At 30.6% G+C, this 19838-nt stretch overlaps 1 protein-coding gene across 2 annotated transcripts in view; it reads right to left on the bottom strand.

The window, feature by feature from the left end:
* The window catches only part of LOC129921297 (sodium- and chloride-dependent GABA transporter ine), a 28524-nt gene extending 10768 nt beyond the window's left edge, over positions 1-17756 (bottom strand). Inside the window, exons 1-2 of one of the 2 annotated variants that reach the window (XM_056003058.1) lie at positions 16833-17756; positions 11494-11749 (exon numbers count right to left, since the gene is read on the bottom strand). In XM_056003058.1, coding sequence (XP_055859033.1) covers positions 11494-11749; positions 16833-17421 — 845 coding nt within the window. In that variant the 5' untranslated portion in view covers positions 17422-17756. The remainder of the gene's footprint in view (positions 1-11493; positions 11750-16832) is intronic. The other variant, XM_056003059.1, reaches the window with a different exon arrangement.
* Between the last annotated feature and the right edge of the window lie 2082 nt (positions 17757-19838).

Raw genomic sequence — 19838 nt, 5'->3', positions numbered from 1 at the left:
AAATAAACCCAAATGGTCACTGTGGTGTATGTGTAATATTTTTCTCGTAATATTTTTCTCTCGAAAAAAATTAATCGTAAATAAAAATGCTAAAACTAAATTGAAACCAGAGCCCTTGTGGAGATTGTCGTTTGTCTATCGATAGACGACTTTTGTCAATTGTCGATCATCGAAAATGAATTTTGGTGTTGTGAATTTCTATTGTAATTTAAAATTTTGCTAACGACTGAAATCAAGTATATTATATCACAGTTAGTTTATTTAATGAGGAGTCAATTTCAGAGGATATGAAAATAGTTTTGATAAGAGGTAAGTTTGGATGCAGAATACAAAATAGGTTTGCTCTGAGTATAAATATCACTTTGCGTATAAATTGGTCTTTTGGGGCTTTCGCCATTTTGAAAAACGCACAGGTTTCAATATCTCGAGAGCGACATGTCTCACAGAAAATTTGCAAATTTTTCATTTATTAGTCGCCTACATCATTTAACCATCATTTCGAAAAAGCTTGTTTTTGGATATATTAAGATTAAAACTTTGTTTTTTTGGTCACGAGGCCACTTGCCACTACAATATAATCTCAAAAATATTTCGTTTAACTTTGTGACAGTAAAAATTAAAATCAATTATGGTTAAAACGTCATTTCCGGGGACGCTTTAAAAGTTTGAATAAATAATGTCGTTTAACACCACTTGTTTTGGGTATTTTTAATTAGAATCCTTTCCTGTCCTGTGTCTGTAATATATGTTAACTTGTATAAAAAAAATTAAAAAAAAAAAAAAAAAATACTTATGGCCTTGGTATTTCGGCAATGCATAAAAAGCATTTTTTGTAGAAATTGGCCTCTGAACAAAGAAATTAAGTCGTATTTGATTTATTTAAGACACACTATCTTAATACTAACAATACATCATTCACATTGATACTACTTATTTCTAGACCCCTAAAGTCCTTTTAAAGCGATCACTACCTTATAAACCGACAAATAATAGTTACAGCGAACATTTGAGCATGAAATTTTTATTATAAAACAAAGTTGATTTTTTTTTTAATTCGGTTCTCGAAATTTCCCAACTCAAAGATTTTGACCTTTCTGTGGCTGATATGCTTTTTTTCAAAATTCATACATATTTTATTGACGAATAATTATTATTGGCATCGAATATTTATATTAAAAAATTTTTAATTTTGTGAAACAATACGCCACTTAATGGTTCCTAAAATCAATGTAGTGTCAAACTATTTTCAATTACCGCTCTCATGTGTTGTTTAACAATTTGAAATGTAAAAAAGAAAAAAATATACCTTGGACAAAAATATGGTTTTATGCAAATCGTAATTGCTTATGTAATTTTATATTGACAGATTGATTGACTTTATTTACTTTCAAAATTGTAAAATACATATGTAGGTAAAATAGTAAAGTGAGAGAATTTTTATTGTAACTGCAAAAACATTCCTTTCGCAAATGTAAAGTTATATAATTAATGTTTCAATTTAAACATATCTAAAGAGTTGTTAATATTAAACAAAAATAAAAATTAATGAGAGGATTCTTCCCAAATCTATACAAGTTGGCCACTGTCCAAAAGTTTGGTCTACATTATATAATGCTCCTTGTTGCAAATTTGGCTATATTTTTTATTACCAATATAACATGCGTCAATAACACTTTTTAAAAATTTAAACTTTTTGCTAAATACTTAGCAAACATGTAAATAAAAGAGAAAAAATGTTGTTAAAAATCACATGAAAACAGACCATACAATTCAATAAACACTTTTCTTATTTACAAAAAATAAAAAATGATCATTTAAAAGTCTAACCTTGTTCACTTAACAACCTTTTACCATGTTAATATGATCCACAAACATGTTATTGAGTACGAGTAGATACAATTTTCGGATTATTGATTTTTTTTTTTCAAATAAAAAAAAAAAATATTGATGGATTGACATTTGTTAAGTCTAATTGCAGATTAAAACTCATGTTAAAAAATTAGTGTCTAGTTTTATCATTCGTAGTCTCGAATCGAGAAAGAGAATTTATTTCAAGAAATTAAATTTTAATCGATTATGATAACAACTTTTGCATCAAGATAACGAAAAAACATATCCATTAATGTTTAAATTATCTTGTTTGCATCAGTTCTCCCTACATGTGACATTTAAAACTCTGATGGATAAACAGATACTCAGTTGTCACTTGTCATTGTTAGTATTTAATTAATGTCAAAATATTATTATGAATTACCTGTAACGATGATTAATAAATGAAATGATTATACAGGGTAGATCGGATTGACGTAAGAATGTTTCGGAAGAGCAGTTGGAAGTTATAGTATTATAGACTATCTGGCTACTCGGATAAACATAAAAATCAAAATGACAAGAAGTGCCATGTTAAGATTATATTTGTGTGTTTGAAATTTCTTTTCGATTATTAGAAAACACTCAGGAATAAACAAATTAGTAAAATAAAAAAAAATTGATGAATACAAAAATGATTAGCCTCACGAAACTTGGCAAAACAGTTGCAAGGGATCTATAAGTTTCTTAAATACTTTTGTTGAAAGAATGTTTTCTTTTTTTTTTTCAAAGGCTGAATTATGTCTGAGAAGGGTTTCATATCAGCTGAAATAAATTTTGTTTATTTTTTTAAACTTGGTGAAAAAGCTTCGAATTATGATATCAAGAATCTAAAATATTATCCTGACTGAAAGGGTATATTTTTGTAATGAAAAGATAAAATTCAAATTCAGAAAACTGTGACAAAAATGATAACCCAATGAAAATTGGTAAGCGTGTTTCATTTACAGAAGAAAAAAATCTAAGCAGTTCATACAAATATTTTGGGTTGTTTTAATTTTTGGAAAACAAGGAAAATTCGCGAAAAGTCCGATGTAATTATTAAAAAAAATGTTTTTTTGCCTGAAAATCACAAAAAAATAAGCCTTTATAAATTTTTTTTTCATGTGAAAGGGTGTTTAAGGTGTAGACAAAATGCGGATTTATTGCGAAATCTAAGTTATATTGAAATTCATCAATTTATAGGTGTGTTTTTTTTGGCAAAGCTATCCGCAGCAGGATTTCCCAAATATCAACACTGAAACAAATTTATATGCAGGCACCAAGAGAAAGGAAAACGTAAACTTATACACTTCGTCAAAATTCTATCCGCATCTTGGTTTAGCTTCTATTCTAATCGGCAGCTGCATGTTGTTATCAATGCCAAAAAACACAGCTTATGTTACATTTGAAATTGGAAACCAGAATCTTAAGTGCTTTTAAGAAAAGCATGGTTAAAAGGGTCCATTTTTCATTGAAACAAACGAAATTGATGGGCCACCCTAATGAAATTTGGTAATAATGTTACGTTTTAGATAGCAATATAGAATAAAGGGAAGTATTAAAATAATTTAAGGTCAAAGGATATTTCTTTCAAAGAAGGAGTAAATTAAAAAACCCCTTTTGAAAAAACAACAAAAAGTCGGCTTTTTATTTATATCTCGAAAAAAATGTCATTTTCGTATTCAAAACCCTAAAACGTATCTATTTTGTAGTTATGTAGGTATACGCCTTTAACATAATCCTAAAAAGTATGAGATGAGTATGAGTATGAGTCACTATATTCTTTTCAGGTATTTTGAAACTGCGGCAATTTTAGTATCATCTTCGAAACTCAGTTCGTTGATCCAGTTTTTTTAACTATTGAGGAATGCATAAAAACTCTTGATATTTCACTGTAAAATGCTGTATTTTGTTCCATTTACAAAGGTCTTGAGAATCTATTTTTCTCTTGGGTAACATACATAAAGATTTTAACTGGCGCCCAACAAACATTCAAAATTATTTTGTATATAAGTTATGAAGTATTTTTTAGGTTGTAAAAAATGTTTGCACCAAGCACTTACACTTTTGCCACCCGATTATATCCATTCCAAGTAAGCTCCATGTACCGTATTGGTTGCCCACCGTTTTGAATTGGCTTTACATTTTGAATTGGATCAGATGTTTGATTTTCAATAGGATTTGAGGGGTTCATTTTTTATAAGTATTCTTTCGATTTAACTTTGTATAAAAATTATTATCAATTACCGAATTTAAAGTTTGCAAAGAAATTTGCGGGATAAAAAATTATACTGCACATTTTTTGTCGCTATTTTCTTGAACCATTTTAATGAATAGAAGTATTTTTGTTTAAGATAAGTCTCTGCTCGACGCTTCGAAAAGCCTGACTAAAATAGACTCCTACAAAATTGTAACAAATACATTTTAGTAAAATGCAAAAATACAATTTGTGACAAAGTGAAATATCTTAAATCAATAAAAGACTATGTAGGCGCTAGAGTTGGTAATGAAAAGGTTATAATTAATTGTGTTGACAAAAGTTTGCTGAAGTATTCAACATTTATTTATTTTAAATATTAGCCATGTTGTTTAAAATTATCTCAAGGCTATATAATTGCAAATTTAATAATAAATAATGAAATGAAGTTAAACGACTGATAAATGTGGTTATTATTTTTAGTTATTTATCTAATTGAATGTAAATTGAATGTTCCATGAATGAGTACCTATCTATTAAATAAGTAATTGAATTTTGTTATAACAGATCCGTTATGGTCACCATTATAAAGCCATATCAAAATTCTTTGTAACTATTCAATATAATAACTAATATAATCGACGGATGCATCAAACAAATGAGTTAAGTTTTTCAAAACCGCATTGTTATTATTTATTACTGTGATTGTAATTCACAAATTTAACTACACTGAGATAAAATTTTGTAGAAATCTAAAAATTAATTGCTTTGTACCTACTAGATTAAATGTACTAGATTGAATGACAAATCTTAAAATTAAAAAAAAGGTGAGGATCTTATTTTATTATGGTTCTCTGAATCTTGATTTATTTTGAATAGCAAATACGCCTACTTTGAGAAGTGGTTGCCTTCTAGAGGAATACATTTTAATTAATGGAATTTCCTTGATTAAGTTTTGACATTTCCTAGCTAATTTTCCACTCTAATTTCGTCCAAATTTGGCCTGCATATATTGATTTCTAAATTAATTAATTTAATTAATAAATTAATTAAATTAATGGCGTTGTTTTTAAGAATTTTTAATTAAACAGTATTTTCTATAGGTGTTGGAAATAATAATCATGTAAGACTGCCTTTTCAGTTTCGGTTAAAATATTCGAATAAATTTCGCATTTATAATTTTAGTGCAAATAATAAATAAATCTGACTATTGATCAATATTATTACGCTTTGTGTGTTATCGCATAATAATAAATGTGCATCGAATTGTTCTATAATACAAAACAACTATTACTATTTATTATTCAATTAACGTATCTATCTAGATGTGTTAACATAATTAGTAATTGATTGATCAAACAACATGTTCTGCATTTATAATTATAAGTTTGAATGTTTAATTAGATTTATCTAAATCTGATATGAACGTCATTACCATATTGCTATTGAATTGTATATTTTTAAGCATTAATTTGATAATTATTATGGGGTTGGTGAATTAGATTCAATTAAAAGTGTAATTATTGCTTAAAGATAATCAAACTATCAATTATTTATTAGAATAAATAAATCAAAGATTTGTTTTGTTTGAATACATTTAAGATTTATATTTAAAACAAAGAATTGATACACTTTATGGCAAGGAAAAAAATTATAATTTTTACTTAGGTACAAAGGATTTTTTATTTCGTTATGTTTTAGTTTTATCAGGGCTACCGCAGTTTTATACTTTTTCTTCTTCTTCTTCCTTTTTCTCGGCGCTGTTATGATCTCGATGTCGAGGGGATCATAAATATCCCACGTTACTGCTTCACACTAGTGATCCGCTTGTGGGGTTCGCCGGGTTGACCTCAGAAATCGGCGGCAAGCCTCCCGGTTTTGTATTGTTCCATTTCTAAGGCCAACTGAATGCTGGTGTTTTTGCATTTGCTTGTACCAGGAGTTTTTAGGCCTACCTTTTATACTTTTTGTACATTGTCCAACATTGTGAACCGTATGTGAGTGCTGGATGCACAACTGCGGTGTAGAGCCTTCCTTTCAGCTTAGGGGGCATTTTTCGATCACAGAAGATAGCAGAATTTTCCCGCCACTTCATCCACCCTACGCTTACGCGATGATTGATATCGTCATCACAAGTACCTTCGTTATTTATCATAGACCCCAGATATTTAAACTTTTCACACTTAGGAAGCACTACACCATTCAAATAAATGTCAGGAATAGGCCTGTGTGGATCAGTTTTATACACTTTCAGTTTAAAACAAAAATCCTTTTTTTGTTTTGGATTATAGTTTAATTTTATGATATCTATTAGTCCATTAATTTTAGGTTTTATCTGCGGAAAAATTCCTACTGGTCTCGATTTTGGTATAGACCTTCGTTATGAAGATGTGAAAAATCGACATTGATATCGCGTCCGCGTTAGAAGTTATAGAGGTCAAAAGGTCACGAAAATCAGTTTTTCGCATTTATCTCGTGACCTGTTGCTCGGAGGTCAATAAGGCTCTGTGGAAAATCTGTTCGTCATAAAATTATAAACAAATATTGCCTTATGCATTTTTCTGTAAATCCAACCGTTTTCGGAATAGAGCTGTTTCAAGCGTAGGCATAATACATGATACGTAATAATAGGTTTGTTTTATTTAAGAGTGAATAATTCAGTATATACATGTGTAATCTCTTTTGCTTTTTATTAATACGTTTGTATAAGTTTCACTTGTAATCGATATTCAAACTAACTTACTAACTTACTTACTAACTAACTTACTAACTAACTAACTAACTAAGTTACTTAGCTACTAACTAACTATTTAAGGGGGGAAATCCCTCTGGACGACACCTTTTTCAATATTTTTTTATGAAAAACTGAAAGCACTTATTGAAATTTGGAAAAAGACAAGATATTATTGACATTATTAAGTATTGAAAAAATTTTTTTTGAAATGAAAAAATAACAAAATGGCGGCTCTGGAGCCTTTCAAAGTTGACGCCTCTAGTTTACGCCGTGCAAAGCACAGGTCCAGGAAATCATCTTAAATCAAAAAGGAAATTTTTTTCCGTTAGATGATATTAGTACGCATTGCATGAACCTAAATTTATTTTTTTTAAATGAAAAATAAAAATTAGAAATAAAAAAAACGAAAAAAACCATGTTTTTTTTACAAAGAAGTAGTTAAAAAAAATATTTACTGTACAAATTTTATTCAACTTTTAGGTTCATGTTGTGGCCAATAAGTTAAGGAGTAATTTGCTTCAAATTTCAAGTCGATAGCTTCATTAGTTTTTGAGTTACATTGCACGGCGCGGAAAAAAACTAGTTTCGAAAAAAATGCGTTTAAAGTTTTCGTTTTCGTACTATGGTAGGTTCGGAGCACATTGGTTTCGGGACTATCTGGGCACTTTTGAGGCTTCATTTAAGGCTAAGACCACTGAAAATAGTTTCTTCGGTTGATAAATAAATTTATTACGCAAAAAAAAAATAATGCAAAAATAAAAAATTCCAGAGGGATTTCCCCCCTTAATAAAATCTAAGCAATTAATTTTGACCCTCACGTCAAAATTAACTACCCTGAGACGTTTTGGTCTTAGGGTAAAAACATTTGAGGGTCAAAACACCCCAAATCAATCTTAGACTACTTCTAAGAGTCATGTCGAAACTTTGAACAAATTTCTGTAGTTTGAATGACTACGTTTTAATATAGTCCGAAATCGGTTGGATTTAGAGAAAAATGCATAAGACAAACAGATTTCCCATAGACCCCTATTGACCTCCGAGCAACAGGTCACGAGATATATGCGAAAAACTGATTTTCGTGACCTTTTGACCTCTATAACTTCTAACGCGGACGCGATATCAATGTCGATTTTTCACATCTTCATAACAACGCCGTAACGAAGGTCTATACCAAAATCGAGCCCAGTAGGAATTTTTCCGCAGATTGGGGTAAAAAATGCCTAAAATTACTGGACTATATATGATATACCTAACTTTACTAAAAAGTCATAAAGAATATACATTAATACTTACAGGGATATTTACTAGATTTTTGTCTATTAAGCTCAGTAGGTAAGCCTACACAATAGTTTCTTTCTAAAAGCTCTATTTTTTGACATAATAGGCGTGTTTTTTTTGGCAAAGCTATCCGCAGTAGGATTTCCCAAATATTAACACTGAAAAAAAAAAATTTATATGCAGGCACCAAGAGAAAAGAAAACGTAAACTTATACACAGCGTCAGAATTCTATCCGCAGTTTGGTTTAGTTTCTATTCTTATCGGTAGCTGCGTGGTGTTTTTGTAATGCATGTTAACGTCAACTGCGGATGTGGATAGTAATGGCAAAAAAAACACAGTTAATATCAGTTCATATTGCAGTTTGTCAAAGCGAAATAACGACGCGTCGTGTCAGGTTCATGCATTACAAAAACAACACGCAGCTACCGATAACAATAGAAACTAAACCAAGCTGCGGATTAAATTCTGACGCAGTGTACAAGCCCATAAATATTTGCCTATCAAGTGAAGTTAATCATAAACATTTAACTTTAAATTGTTCCATCTTTCAAAATCTTTTGGATTTATTCCCCCACACTAGAAATTTCACACAAATATGAACTAAAGCTGATCATCGTAAGACTCATTTCAAATGGCGCCCAACACTGTAGATTTAGAGCATGAGGCTCTTCGTGCGAATCGAGTTAAATGTTAAATTTGGAATGTGCTAGCAGTCGAAAAAATTTGAATTGAACGTCAAGCATTTACAGAAATTAGTCCTGCGTTGTTTTGAAAAATATCAACTAAAATAAGAGTCTAATTGATAGATAGATAGACCTTTATTTTCGTTATTTGATTTACATTTGGTAACACAGTTTTTACATACAGAGATTTGATAATGTGTACATTTTATCTTTCTACTGAATCAGTATTTAAATATTTTTGAATTAAGGATTTGTTTTTAAATAAGTATTTGAAGGAGAGTCTAATTGATCCGTTTCATTTTCCATTTGTTTTTTTGCTATCTCTGTGTGACTGCTATATTTGTACCTACACGGAAAAAAAGGGCACCTTAAAATCAAATGATGCCCACTTTAAATTCCACTTTCGTAAAACAATTGGATTTCCGCTTAAAATAAGTGGAATCCGCTTAAATTCTGTTAAATTTAAGGTGAACTTCATTTCATTTTAATAAGAATTTTCATCTTAAACCGACTTAAAATGAAAAGATTCCGTCTTAATACTGTGTGCAAATTTTAAGATTTTCTTCTTCCATAATTTTCAACTCTGATGGTAAAGCACTCGACTAGTGAACCAAGAGTTGTTCTTTAACTTTACCACCGGCGATAAATGTTTTTTTACGTCTCTAAAATCCATTTTCTTCCATAAATAAAGCAAAATTTCTTTCAAATTCAAAATTTCTGAACTAAGAAATTAAGATTTTGAATGAAATTTCATTTATTTCAATGAGATAAAATGGAATTTAAAGTCACTGAAACATTTTATCGCCAGTTATAAAAGTTACAAAACAGGGGCCCTGGTTCTGATTTCACTTTTTGACGTTTAATTCAATAATTTGACGACTAGTGTCGCCCTTAAGAAAGCCTCCAATCCAATAATAGCACCGGCACACAAAATAAAAAAAGTGTCATATACCAGGAACCAGACCTATCTGGATCTGGATCTTAAACTGGAGGGTGACCGGGCCAAACGGACTTGAAATTCGGATTCAGCGTGCCCAAAAACATATAGAAAGATAGGTCTGGTTCCTGGTACATGACACTTTTTTTATTTTGTGTGCCGGTGTAGTTAGAGCTAGTGCTGATTTGACTTTGAAAAAGAATGCTTAAACGAAGGAAGATAGAGACAAATGTGATTTGCCGCTTCGCTGCATTATTACAGCTTTTGAAAGCGAAACATCAATACCAAAAAATGACGTGACACTGACAATCTATAAACCAAAAAAGAGAGCATCTTAATGTTTATGCGCATTATTAATCTTTAAAAATCTTCCAATGTAACTTGAAAGTTTTGTTTCTTTTTTTTTAAGAGCTAGAATGATTATAGAGTTATGTCCAACTTTTCAACAAAAAATTACGAACTTGTGTCCCAATTTAATTGACCCACCTCATTGGGACATAAATCCATTATGGACTTAAGTTCACTCACTTTGTAAGTATACCATTTAAGAGGTTTCTAGCTCGTTACCAACTTTGTTCCGACGAAGATATGTTGAAATCGACTCTTATGTGGTCGGAAAATAGTAGCATGAGATCGTTTGATTCGGTTAAAGTCGTACCGAAATTTACCTTCCGAACTTAAATACTTGTGTGAATCAAGATCCTTTCTCAAATCCTGTTTTTGGTCGTATTGTGGTTAACATTAAAGCGTAGTTACATTCCACTATGATTAAAAAAATAACAATTTAATAAAAATTTAAGAGTAGGTAATTAAATGAAACTGCACATTTGAGGTTGTAGTTCAAGCAAAGTGCTATCATTATGAAATAAACGTAGAAGCTTGTACAAGAAACCTATTTCATAAGGGATTATCATCAAGCGAAATGTGCTTTTGATCAAAGCCGCATTTTTGTCATTGACATTCCAGTTGAAATTTAATTCCTTCTCCAGCCAAAGTTCATATAATAAGTTTTTATAAAAAACCTACTAACAATTTATAAATGTCCTCTTCCTAAACGAAGCTCGACTCACGTAAGTCATAATTTGAGTTAAAATTAAAACACTGCTGTCCAGACACGTTTAATTAGGCCATATTTTGCGGAATCATTATTTTTGTTTCTATTTCGAAAGCTCGTGATTAGCAAAAAAAAAATTCCTAGTCATCTGCTAGTTAAAAGTTTTATATTGCAAAGACTAACTTGTTGATTACCTAAGCTAAGCAATTAAACAATATTTATATGACACGATGGATTATACATATTAGTACAGAACGGATGGATTGAGTAATTCCCTGTTTTATCTCTCTATGCAAGGCCATCATCCCAATTTAGGCTATGCCCAATGCCCAGAGCTTATGAAAGCAACTTTGTTTGAAAAACAATACCTTCCTATGGATAAAATAGATGCATCATGCATCCATTGGACTGCAATCTGAGAATTCGCAAACGAGGCATTCGTCGAATGTCAAAAGTAAAAAAAAAAAGAATTATACAATCCTTGAGGTAATTAGAGACACACAGAACCTAGAGAGGCAGGTTTTATAAAAGTCACATGGCTTCACCTAAACGTGATGATGCTTCGCTTGATTTAAAGATGCGCACAAATAATTGCCTATTTCCCCGAAGCAAAGCCCCAACTAAAATTGCTTAATGATGATCGTTTAAAAAGTTTAGAGATAATGATAAAGTTTTTTTTTGTATTTATTTGCACAGAGATAAGAATTATTTGCAATCTATCTTTTTTTGCTGTTTGATTGAATGTAACAAATACTTACGGTGGAGATGGTGGATTTACTATGCTAAACAATTCGTTCGGTGTATTGGGAACTCTTCGAATTACCAATTTGCGGCCGTCAGTTGATCCAATACCGATCGACGCTAACGATCTGACTGAAGTGACGTCAGAGTATATCTGACTGGCAGCACTGTCAGCGTATGTGTAGGAACTTGTACTAAGCTGTTTGCCACTTGTTGAAGGGCGCAACAATGATGTGGGGGAGTCTTGATGATGATCTGCATCGGGAGAATAAGCTGAAAGCAAAAAATTACAATGATAAATAAAGATGTTATCGATATGATGGATTTATGAGATACAAAATAGACATGCATTTTGCCATTACAATCGTTCACTTAATCAAAAAAAGGTTGTTGTAAATTTTAAACGACGACGACGACGAAAACAAACAGAACTATAAAAAATAATGGTATTTAAGTAAGAGTTGATTGACAGATGCGGTATTTATAAGTGATAACCTGTCACTTACACAGTAGGTACTTAAATATATTTCTTATCATTTCAATTTGACTATTAATCATTTTGGAGCGGTATATTAATCAAAATTTTGCTAAATTATTATGTAAGGAGATTTTTGAAGGCACGTGATTGATATTAACATTTGATCTGGTTTATAAATATAAAATGTTAGCTAAAAATGTTTACACCTTTGAATAGAAGACATGGTCTGTAGAGAAAAATATTTGTTAGATTTGTGGTTTCACTTCAAGCCCTTCTCTATAACCAACAGAAACTGATACCTAGAATGTTATCCATATGAAAACAATGAATGGATGTTTCCAGTTGCTTTTTGCTTTCAAGACCATGCTTTATAGGATTGTCATAAACTAGATTAGTTCAAAATAAGTACATCACAACAATTCCAAATATGTAGTTATACCGAGTGAAAAACAAATTCGGGCGCATAACTTTTTACAGCATCCTTGTGATTGGCAAAGCGTATATACTGTATAAAAAGGCATAATTGAGTAAAAAATCTAAAGTCTTTCAGTTAATTAAAGTAAAGTTAGAGCAATTTAAATAACACTGCCCTGAAACGAAAATAGCTTTTGAACCAAATCAATTTCCTCTGAATGGGAGTTTGAAATATCTTTCTCGAGTAAAGAAATCATAACTTCCACAATTTCAAATTGATTTTCATGAGTAAAAACTTATTTGCTTCAGCATAAATAGAACAATAAAACTGTTTAGGTATAAACATTTTTTTTTTTTTTCAAAACACAAAATTTACTTTAAAACGGTCTCAGAATCCTAAAAAAACGGGGAAAAATGTTGAGATTCAGTCCATAAAATATACACCCAATTTGGTACTTCAGTCAAAGCGTCGGAAAAAAGTTCTTAACCTTGCGCACAGAGGCACTGTCAGTTTTTATTTTATGGATCGATAGGGGTATATTTAAAAGGCTTAAACCCAATTTCTAACCACGTGATCATTATTTTTAGCGGAGTTATTCACAAAAATTGGGGTATTTTACTTCTAAGCTAATATCTTTGCTCCAGTTTGTCGTAGACCAAAAAAATAAACATACATTCTCTTTCTTATAATATTTTCTATCGTTGTATGTAATTATATTGTATTAAAGTGAGTTACTACAAAATGGCAGCCAGTTAAAGTCAAATTCTAGTTGTTAAAAAAATTAATTTTCGTTTTTATTTCGAAAAAAGCTTATATTATGATGAACATTTATCTAACATAATTTTGTATAGCTCTCTTTATTACCTGCATTTTACAGAAAAAAATCAACTCTTTATCATCAAAGATAACCGAGCAATTGATAAATGAACGCAAGTAAAACTGTTTAGAAGTGTAAAAAAATCTGAAATTTGCCGCAAAATGACCGAGTAAAAAATCGTTGAAATGTGAAAACATACACATAGCAAAACGTTTTTGACGATAACTTGAAATTTTGAGGGTATATTAAAAGTTTCAAGTGCCGAAATATGATGTACTCAGTAATACCTACAAACGCTGCTAGGTCACATCACAAGTAATTAACATGATTTTTATTTTGTAACACAGTGTAATTAACCTTAACAAAATTTTAAAGAAATATTTTCTAGCAAATACCTATTCATTCGTACGCAGTGTTTTACGGTCGCCATATCCGGTCTAAAGACCGAAAGGATAGGTTTTTCTACTTTTTTCATTTATAAACCTTTGCTAAAACGTAGTCTACCAACTATTTCTTTAAGAGTTTTAAATAAACTTCTTTTATCTTTTAAACTTTTCTACTTTTAAAAATACAAATTCAGTTCGGAAAGGGTACAAAAATTAAAAAATATGGAAAAATTACCTAATAAAAAAAGTCGGATTTCTTAAGAAAAAAAATTGTATCTCTGTTATTTATGGAATATTCTAAATAATGTTATGCCATTTTGAAGAGAATTGAACTCACCAACTTTTAAGGTAACTTGCTGAAACATCGTAGTGCATTTTTTTTATACTGCGGTTCATTGAATTAGGGTCATGTAATTTCTTTTAGTATTTAGTTGGGCAAAAAATTGATATTGGCTTTTAAACTGATGCAGCTGAGTTAGAATTTTTGAATGCATTTGGTAGCAGGGTTATTCGAGGTTCCGTAGCAAAAGAAAAAATTGAGAAAACTTAAGATTTGTAGTCACGGCACATGAAAAACCGTCATAGGGTGGCCATTTTTTCGATTCGTATGCCCATAACTCACAAAATATATGGCTGCGATTTTTTTAAATTATTTTTCTGATACTTAATACCTGTATAAAATAGTGTGTTAGTTATTGTTAGTTTGTCGTTTAGTATTTTGTCTTGTTAGCGACAAACTAACAATAAAAACTAACACACTATTTAATACAGCTATTAAGTACCAAAACAGGCAAACAACAAACCCAGTTTAAACAAGACAAATATATAAATCACAAACAACAATTATAATAATTCAACATAGACCACGGCAAACACTGAAAACAAATAAATCTTGGCAACCCAACAACCAAAGTCGCTGAATCGAGCCCGATGGTGGTTTTTTAAAACCGCAACGCGTCGCAATATAAAATAATTAAATGTTGTAAAAAATTAAACATTTTTTAAATTAAAATAAAATAAAAAAATATATATAAATACGTAACTAAAATTTTTTAATATATTTTTATTTTTATTTTATATTTACATATATACATTAGGGTGGGTCAAAAAATCTAAATTTTTTTTTTTTGATTTGGTACTCCGAAAAATCGATTGCTAGACACCTCTAGAATATACACACCAAATATGAGCTCTTTATATTAATGGGAAGGTCCTCCGCTTTGCAATTTTCCATTTTTACATCAAGCTTCTACTAAACAAAAATCATTTTTGTATTAATTGACTTTTTAGCAAATTTCTTTTGATATTCGTGTAGGCAATTGAACGCGCTAGAAAAAAGGCCTTTCTTTTTTCGTTTATCTAACTGTTTAATAGATATTTGAGGTCCAAAAAATCGAGAAAATCTTTATAAATTCGTTTTTTGTTCTTAATTTTGTAACAAATTGAAAAATTATAATAATTAAACGCGCAAGACTTATTCTTCTAGGAAATTCATTGCTTCACAAAAAAGGGCTTGTAACTTTTTTCATTAATCTAACCATTCTAAAGATATTTGAGGTAAAAGTTAAAAGAAATTATAAAAACTTTTTTTACTTTTCAAAATTTTCTAATTTACTGAAAGTTCATTACTATCAAGTTAGCAAGATGTATTCTTATAGACGCTTGAACGTTCTACAAAAAATTCATCGACATCAAATTGATTGCTTTGACCGTTTAGAAGTTATTCGTTACCAAACCAATGGCCACTGATTTCAATAGTTTTCTTATGACCCGTATGCATTGCGAATTGGATACGAATATCTTCTAAACGGTCAAAGCATTCAATTTGATGCCAAGGAATTTTTTGTAGAACGTTCAAGCCTCTATAAAAATACATCTTGCTAACTTGAAAGTAATGAACTTTCAGTAAATTAGAAAATTTTGAAAAGTAAAAAAAATTTTTTACACCTAATTTCTTTTAACTTTGACCTCAAATATCTTAAGAATGGTTTTATTAATGAAAAAAGTTAACAAGACCTTTTTTGTGAAGCAATGAATTTCCTACAAGAATAAGTCTTGCGCGGTTGATTACCTATTATAATTTTTCAATTTGTTACAAAACTAAGAACAAAAAAATAATTTTTAAAGATTTTCTCGATTTTTCTACCTCAAATATCTATTAAACGGTTAGATAAACGAAAAAAGTGTAGAAGGCATTTTTTTTAATACCCCCAAATGCCATATTGACATTACACGATTTTATCTGAGAAAAACTAAAATTGCATTTTTATTAGAATCATTTAAAGTTCTTTTCGCTTCATATTTAATCGCAATCCTCAAAGCTGTTTTCGAGAAAATTGCAATACCTGGAAAATATTATATTTTACAGAAAGACGAACAGGCCAATTATTACGAAAATCCCCTTTTTCGGATTTCTCCATCATCGTAATACTGGTTTTGATTAAAAACGCGAAACCAATACTTGTCCTATTAGTCTATAGAGCAATTAAAAAATTATAACCAACCCCTATCCGATCACATTGTCCCCGAAATGAGTTTTTCATGGTGCAGTTATAGATACCTATGTACATACCAGAGCACTGTTTGTGATTGCAAGGTCCGGCCCTGTGTACTAGTAATTTAAACAAACAAACAAACAAGGAAAACTTTTCAAGATAAACTTGGACTTCACGGATTGTTGCATAAAATAATTCTTTGACACGGTTCTTAAATTAGGGGGATTCTTTTTACCAGAAAGAAAAAAAAAAAAAAAAACACACGTCACATCTGAAGTACTTGATCTGGAATATACAAGCACAAATTTCTTTAACAAATTTTGTGTGTGGGTAGTTTAGCCACAGACCCCAATTTGAAATTGAAAATACCTCAGATTAAAATACTTAAACTTGTTGAGTTACTTGAGAGTTTGCAAAAAATGATTTATAACAATCAAAAAAGTCATGCAAAAATCACACTAGAGGATATTTATGCCCACGCAAATAGTCTGCTAAAGCTTCGTGCTAATAGAATCACTGCCCCAAACCAAACAAGAGCGTGTCTTAAAACAATCAATGCTATACAAAATAGCAGACCCCTACTTCACTCCCCTTCTTAAACGATTGCAACTTTTCGCACGATCAATGATCACACAAAAAAAACTATAATAACCCCCCAGAGTGTTATGCAATTGAATTAGTCGCGGCTTTAAACTAATGCTGTCACTTTAATAGCAAATTATCACACTGTCACCCGCATACAACAAATCAGACTATAACACTCACCTGACACAACCGATCTCATGCTGCTATTGCGGTTCGTTTTAAGCCTCAAATCAGCACCGAGACTCGATGACGACTTGATTGAAGCAATTGTTGGACTGGTGCAAGTGCAAGTGCTGTTATTTGAGGCATTGCCATTGGCAGTTCCATTGCTAGCTGCTGAGATTCCACTGCTTTGATGTTGCATAGCGATCGCAGTATTAAGTTTGATGGGGTTGGTGGTGCTGCTAGGTGTTGCTACCGACAAATCGTCGCTAATGGGCCTGCCGAGACCACAGCTTTCTTGATGATGGTGCAGTTGTTGCTCACTTGGTGCAGCAGCAGGAAATTGGGGCTGCTGTTGGTGTTTTAAAATTGGCGGTGTTGATGGAATTATTATGAATTTTTTAGTCCTAGACGAGGGGGTGCGTAAAAGTTGGGCTTGATCGTCAACGCCGCCGCCATCCAAACTGTCTGACTGATTTTCGAGAAGTAGACTTTGGCGTAAGTTTAGAGTTGTTGGTGGCTGTTGTGGTGGTTTCTGGTTGGAGTTACCTAAACCAACTGATGGTGACTTGTTGTTGTTACTGGTGGCAGAGTTAGAGTTATCCATGGTGTTATTGTTTAGAAATTATTTATTACTATAAGAGAATTGTTAATGTATGGTGCTAGAAGCTGGTGTAGTATGGTATATTCGCATTTAGTTATGTTCTATAACTTTGGCACTTTTGTTGTGGGTTTTTTTCTTTTGTTAGATTTTTTTGTTTTTGATTTTGTTTTTTATTATCACATGGTGTTGCTTTTTTATATTTTGTTCTATATGGAAAGGGCTATAAAAATGGTCTCACTTGATGTCACGCATATTTTGTTGTATAAGGAAAAATTATGAGTTTTCATTATGGAATCATTACAAACTGCTTGTCGGTTGAGTGGTGAAAGTTCAATAGTAAATAATTTCAACAAAGAGATCTACATTTTCAAAAACAAAATTTTTTTTAGAAATCACAAAACTTTTTTATCATATCTATATCTAATCTATGTATATGTAACTGCAGTCGATTCTTAATTCCGCTAAAGCAAATGGTCATTAGAACTGTGTCGAAGCGAAAAACTTGACAATATCCTTTTTAAGTATTTTTTAGGAGGGAAATTCGTAGTTAAAAGTTTAAAAAAGCTCTGCTTACCGTAGAAGAATTTAAAAATGTACCGAATATAAAATGGCCGAATATTCGGCGGCATCTCTAGTTTAAATTGGTACAAAGAGTGATAAGTTGTTTTAAATAAATTGCGAGCGTTAGCGAGCAAGAAATTTTTTTTTTTTTAAGAAATGAATTTGAACCATTCTTAGGCTTTACCTATACAAAAAATTAGCTCGTACAATTTTAAATATAAAAACATTGGAAAATGAAATATTTCTCGTACTGAAATTTTGTAGCAAAAAATTGATTTATTCTATTATTTCAATTAAGTTCTAAATTAAATCGGGAATACTTAAAAAAAATTTTTTTAATAATCCAAGTTGTTTGGCATGAGCTAAGTACTTCACTTTGAAATTAAACTATAAATTTAAATTGTTTAATTTTCTTATTTGAAACAATTTGATAATAGAAAGCTACAAATACTTATAACGAAATGTTTTACATAGGTACTATACTCTCTGAATAAAAGAATACATTTATTTTCGTTTATACACTGGAACAAAAGTTTGTAACAAGCAACTGAAGATATCTCGGACAGTAGAAAAGATGTCGGAAAGATTTAAATAGATTTAACGGTAATATTTCAAAAACGAGATGTGATCTAATATTTCTGTCTTCGGATTCGAGTTCAGCAACCCTTTGAAAAAGTATAGTTTAGTCTCGGCACCGTAAACCTTGTAGAAATACTTATCTTATTTAAAGGATCATTTTAAGCTGATCACATGGTGCTTTATTATATGATCAAAAAGGAAAAAACCAAACGTTGTAACGGACCACAAATTTTTTGTTTTCCCTTATAAAAATTTCATCGACAGCTTCTTTAAGGATACAATATTGGTAGAGACTTTAAGGGAGATTTTCAGATAGGTAATAAAATTACTAAAATACACAAACAAACGATTTAGTGCTGCACATATTAGACTTGTATTGGTTTATTAGACTGATTAAAAAAAAAAATATTTTTTTTCGTTCAAAGTTATATCGAAAATATTGTTGGAAACGACGAAAAAAAAATACTGTTAAAGTTACAGCCCTTAATATTAAGTATTGCCGCATCGCAAATTTCTATTTCCCATATGATTTATGTATGTACATGGGAAAGATTGTGTTTTTGAATTTGAAATTTTATAACTTTTAATGCTTCATCAAAAAGACTAGATTTAATCATTTTCTTGTATTGAATTTTTAAGAGTTATAAAATTCCAAACTCAAAAACACAATCTTTGCCATGTGATTTATATGGGAAATAGAAATTTTCGATGAGGCAGTACTTAATATTAATATTAAGGGCCATTACTTTTACAGTATTTTTTTCGTCGTTTCTAACAATATTTTCGATATAACTTTGAACGAAAGAAAAATATTTTATTTTGAAACATTCTATTGTTTATACTAGGTATATCTTTTGATTTTCTGAAAAAAAATTTCAGGGGGGGGTTAAACAACATACCCCCCCCCCCTAAATACGGCTATGGTAGTACCTACTAGGTACCTATATGGCAAGTAAAATCTTGAGAGTTTATTTGACGAAAATAGCAATGCTTTGCAATAAGTAGTAAAATCTAAACAAATATATATCTTAAAAAAAGAGCAAAGTTCTCCTATGTTAGAATTAAGCGAGAAAAATCATTTTTGCATTAAAAAATAAAATGCACGACTGGGTCGCACGAACTTGCTCTTAGAGTTAAAGTTGCTTAAATTTTTGAGACTTTTTATATAGAAATTTGGAAAAAAATTAAAATTCTTAAAAAAAAATAAAATCTGAAATTAAATTGTCCTCCAAAACAAGTATGCAGTTTTGATTGATATATTAACATGCATTTTTAGAAAA

The sequence above is a fragment of the Episyrphus balteatus genome, chromosome 1, assembly GCF_945859705.1.
Source record: "Episyrphus balteatus chromosome 1, idEpiBalt1.1, whole genome shotgun sequence".
Taxonomy (NCBI): Eukaryota; Metazoa; Arthropoda; class Insecta; order Diptera; family Syrphidae; genus Episyrphus; species Episyrphus balteatus.
This window is presented reverse-complemented; position numbering and strand designations above follow the sequence as displayed.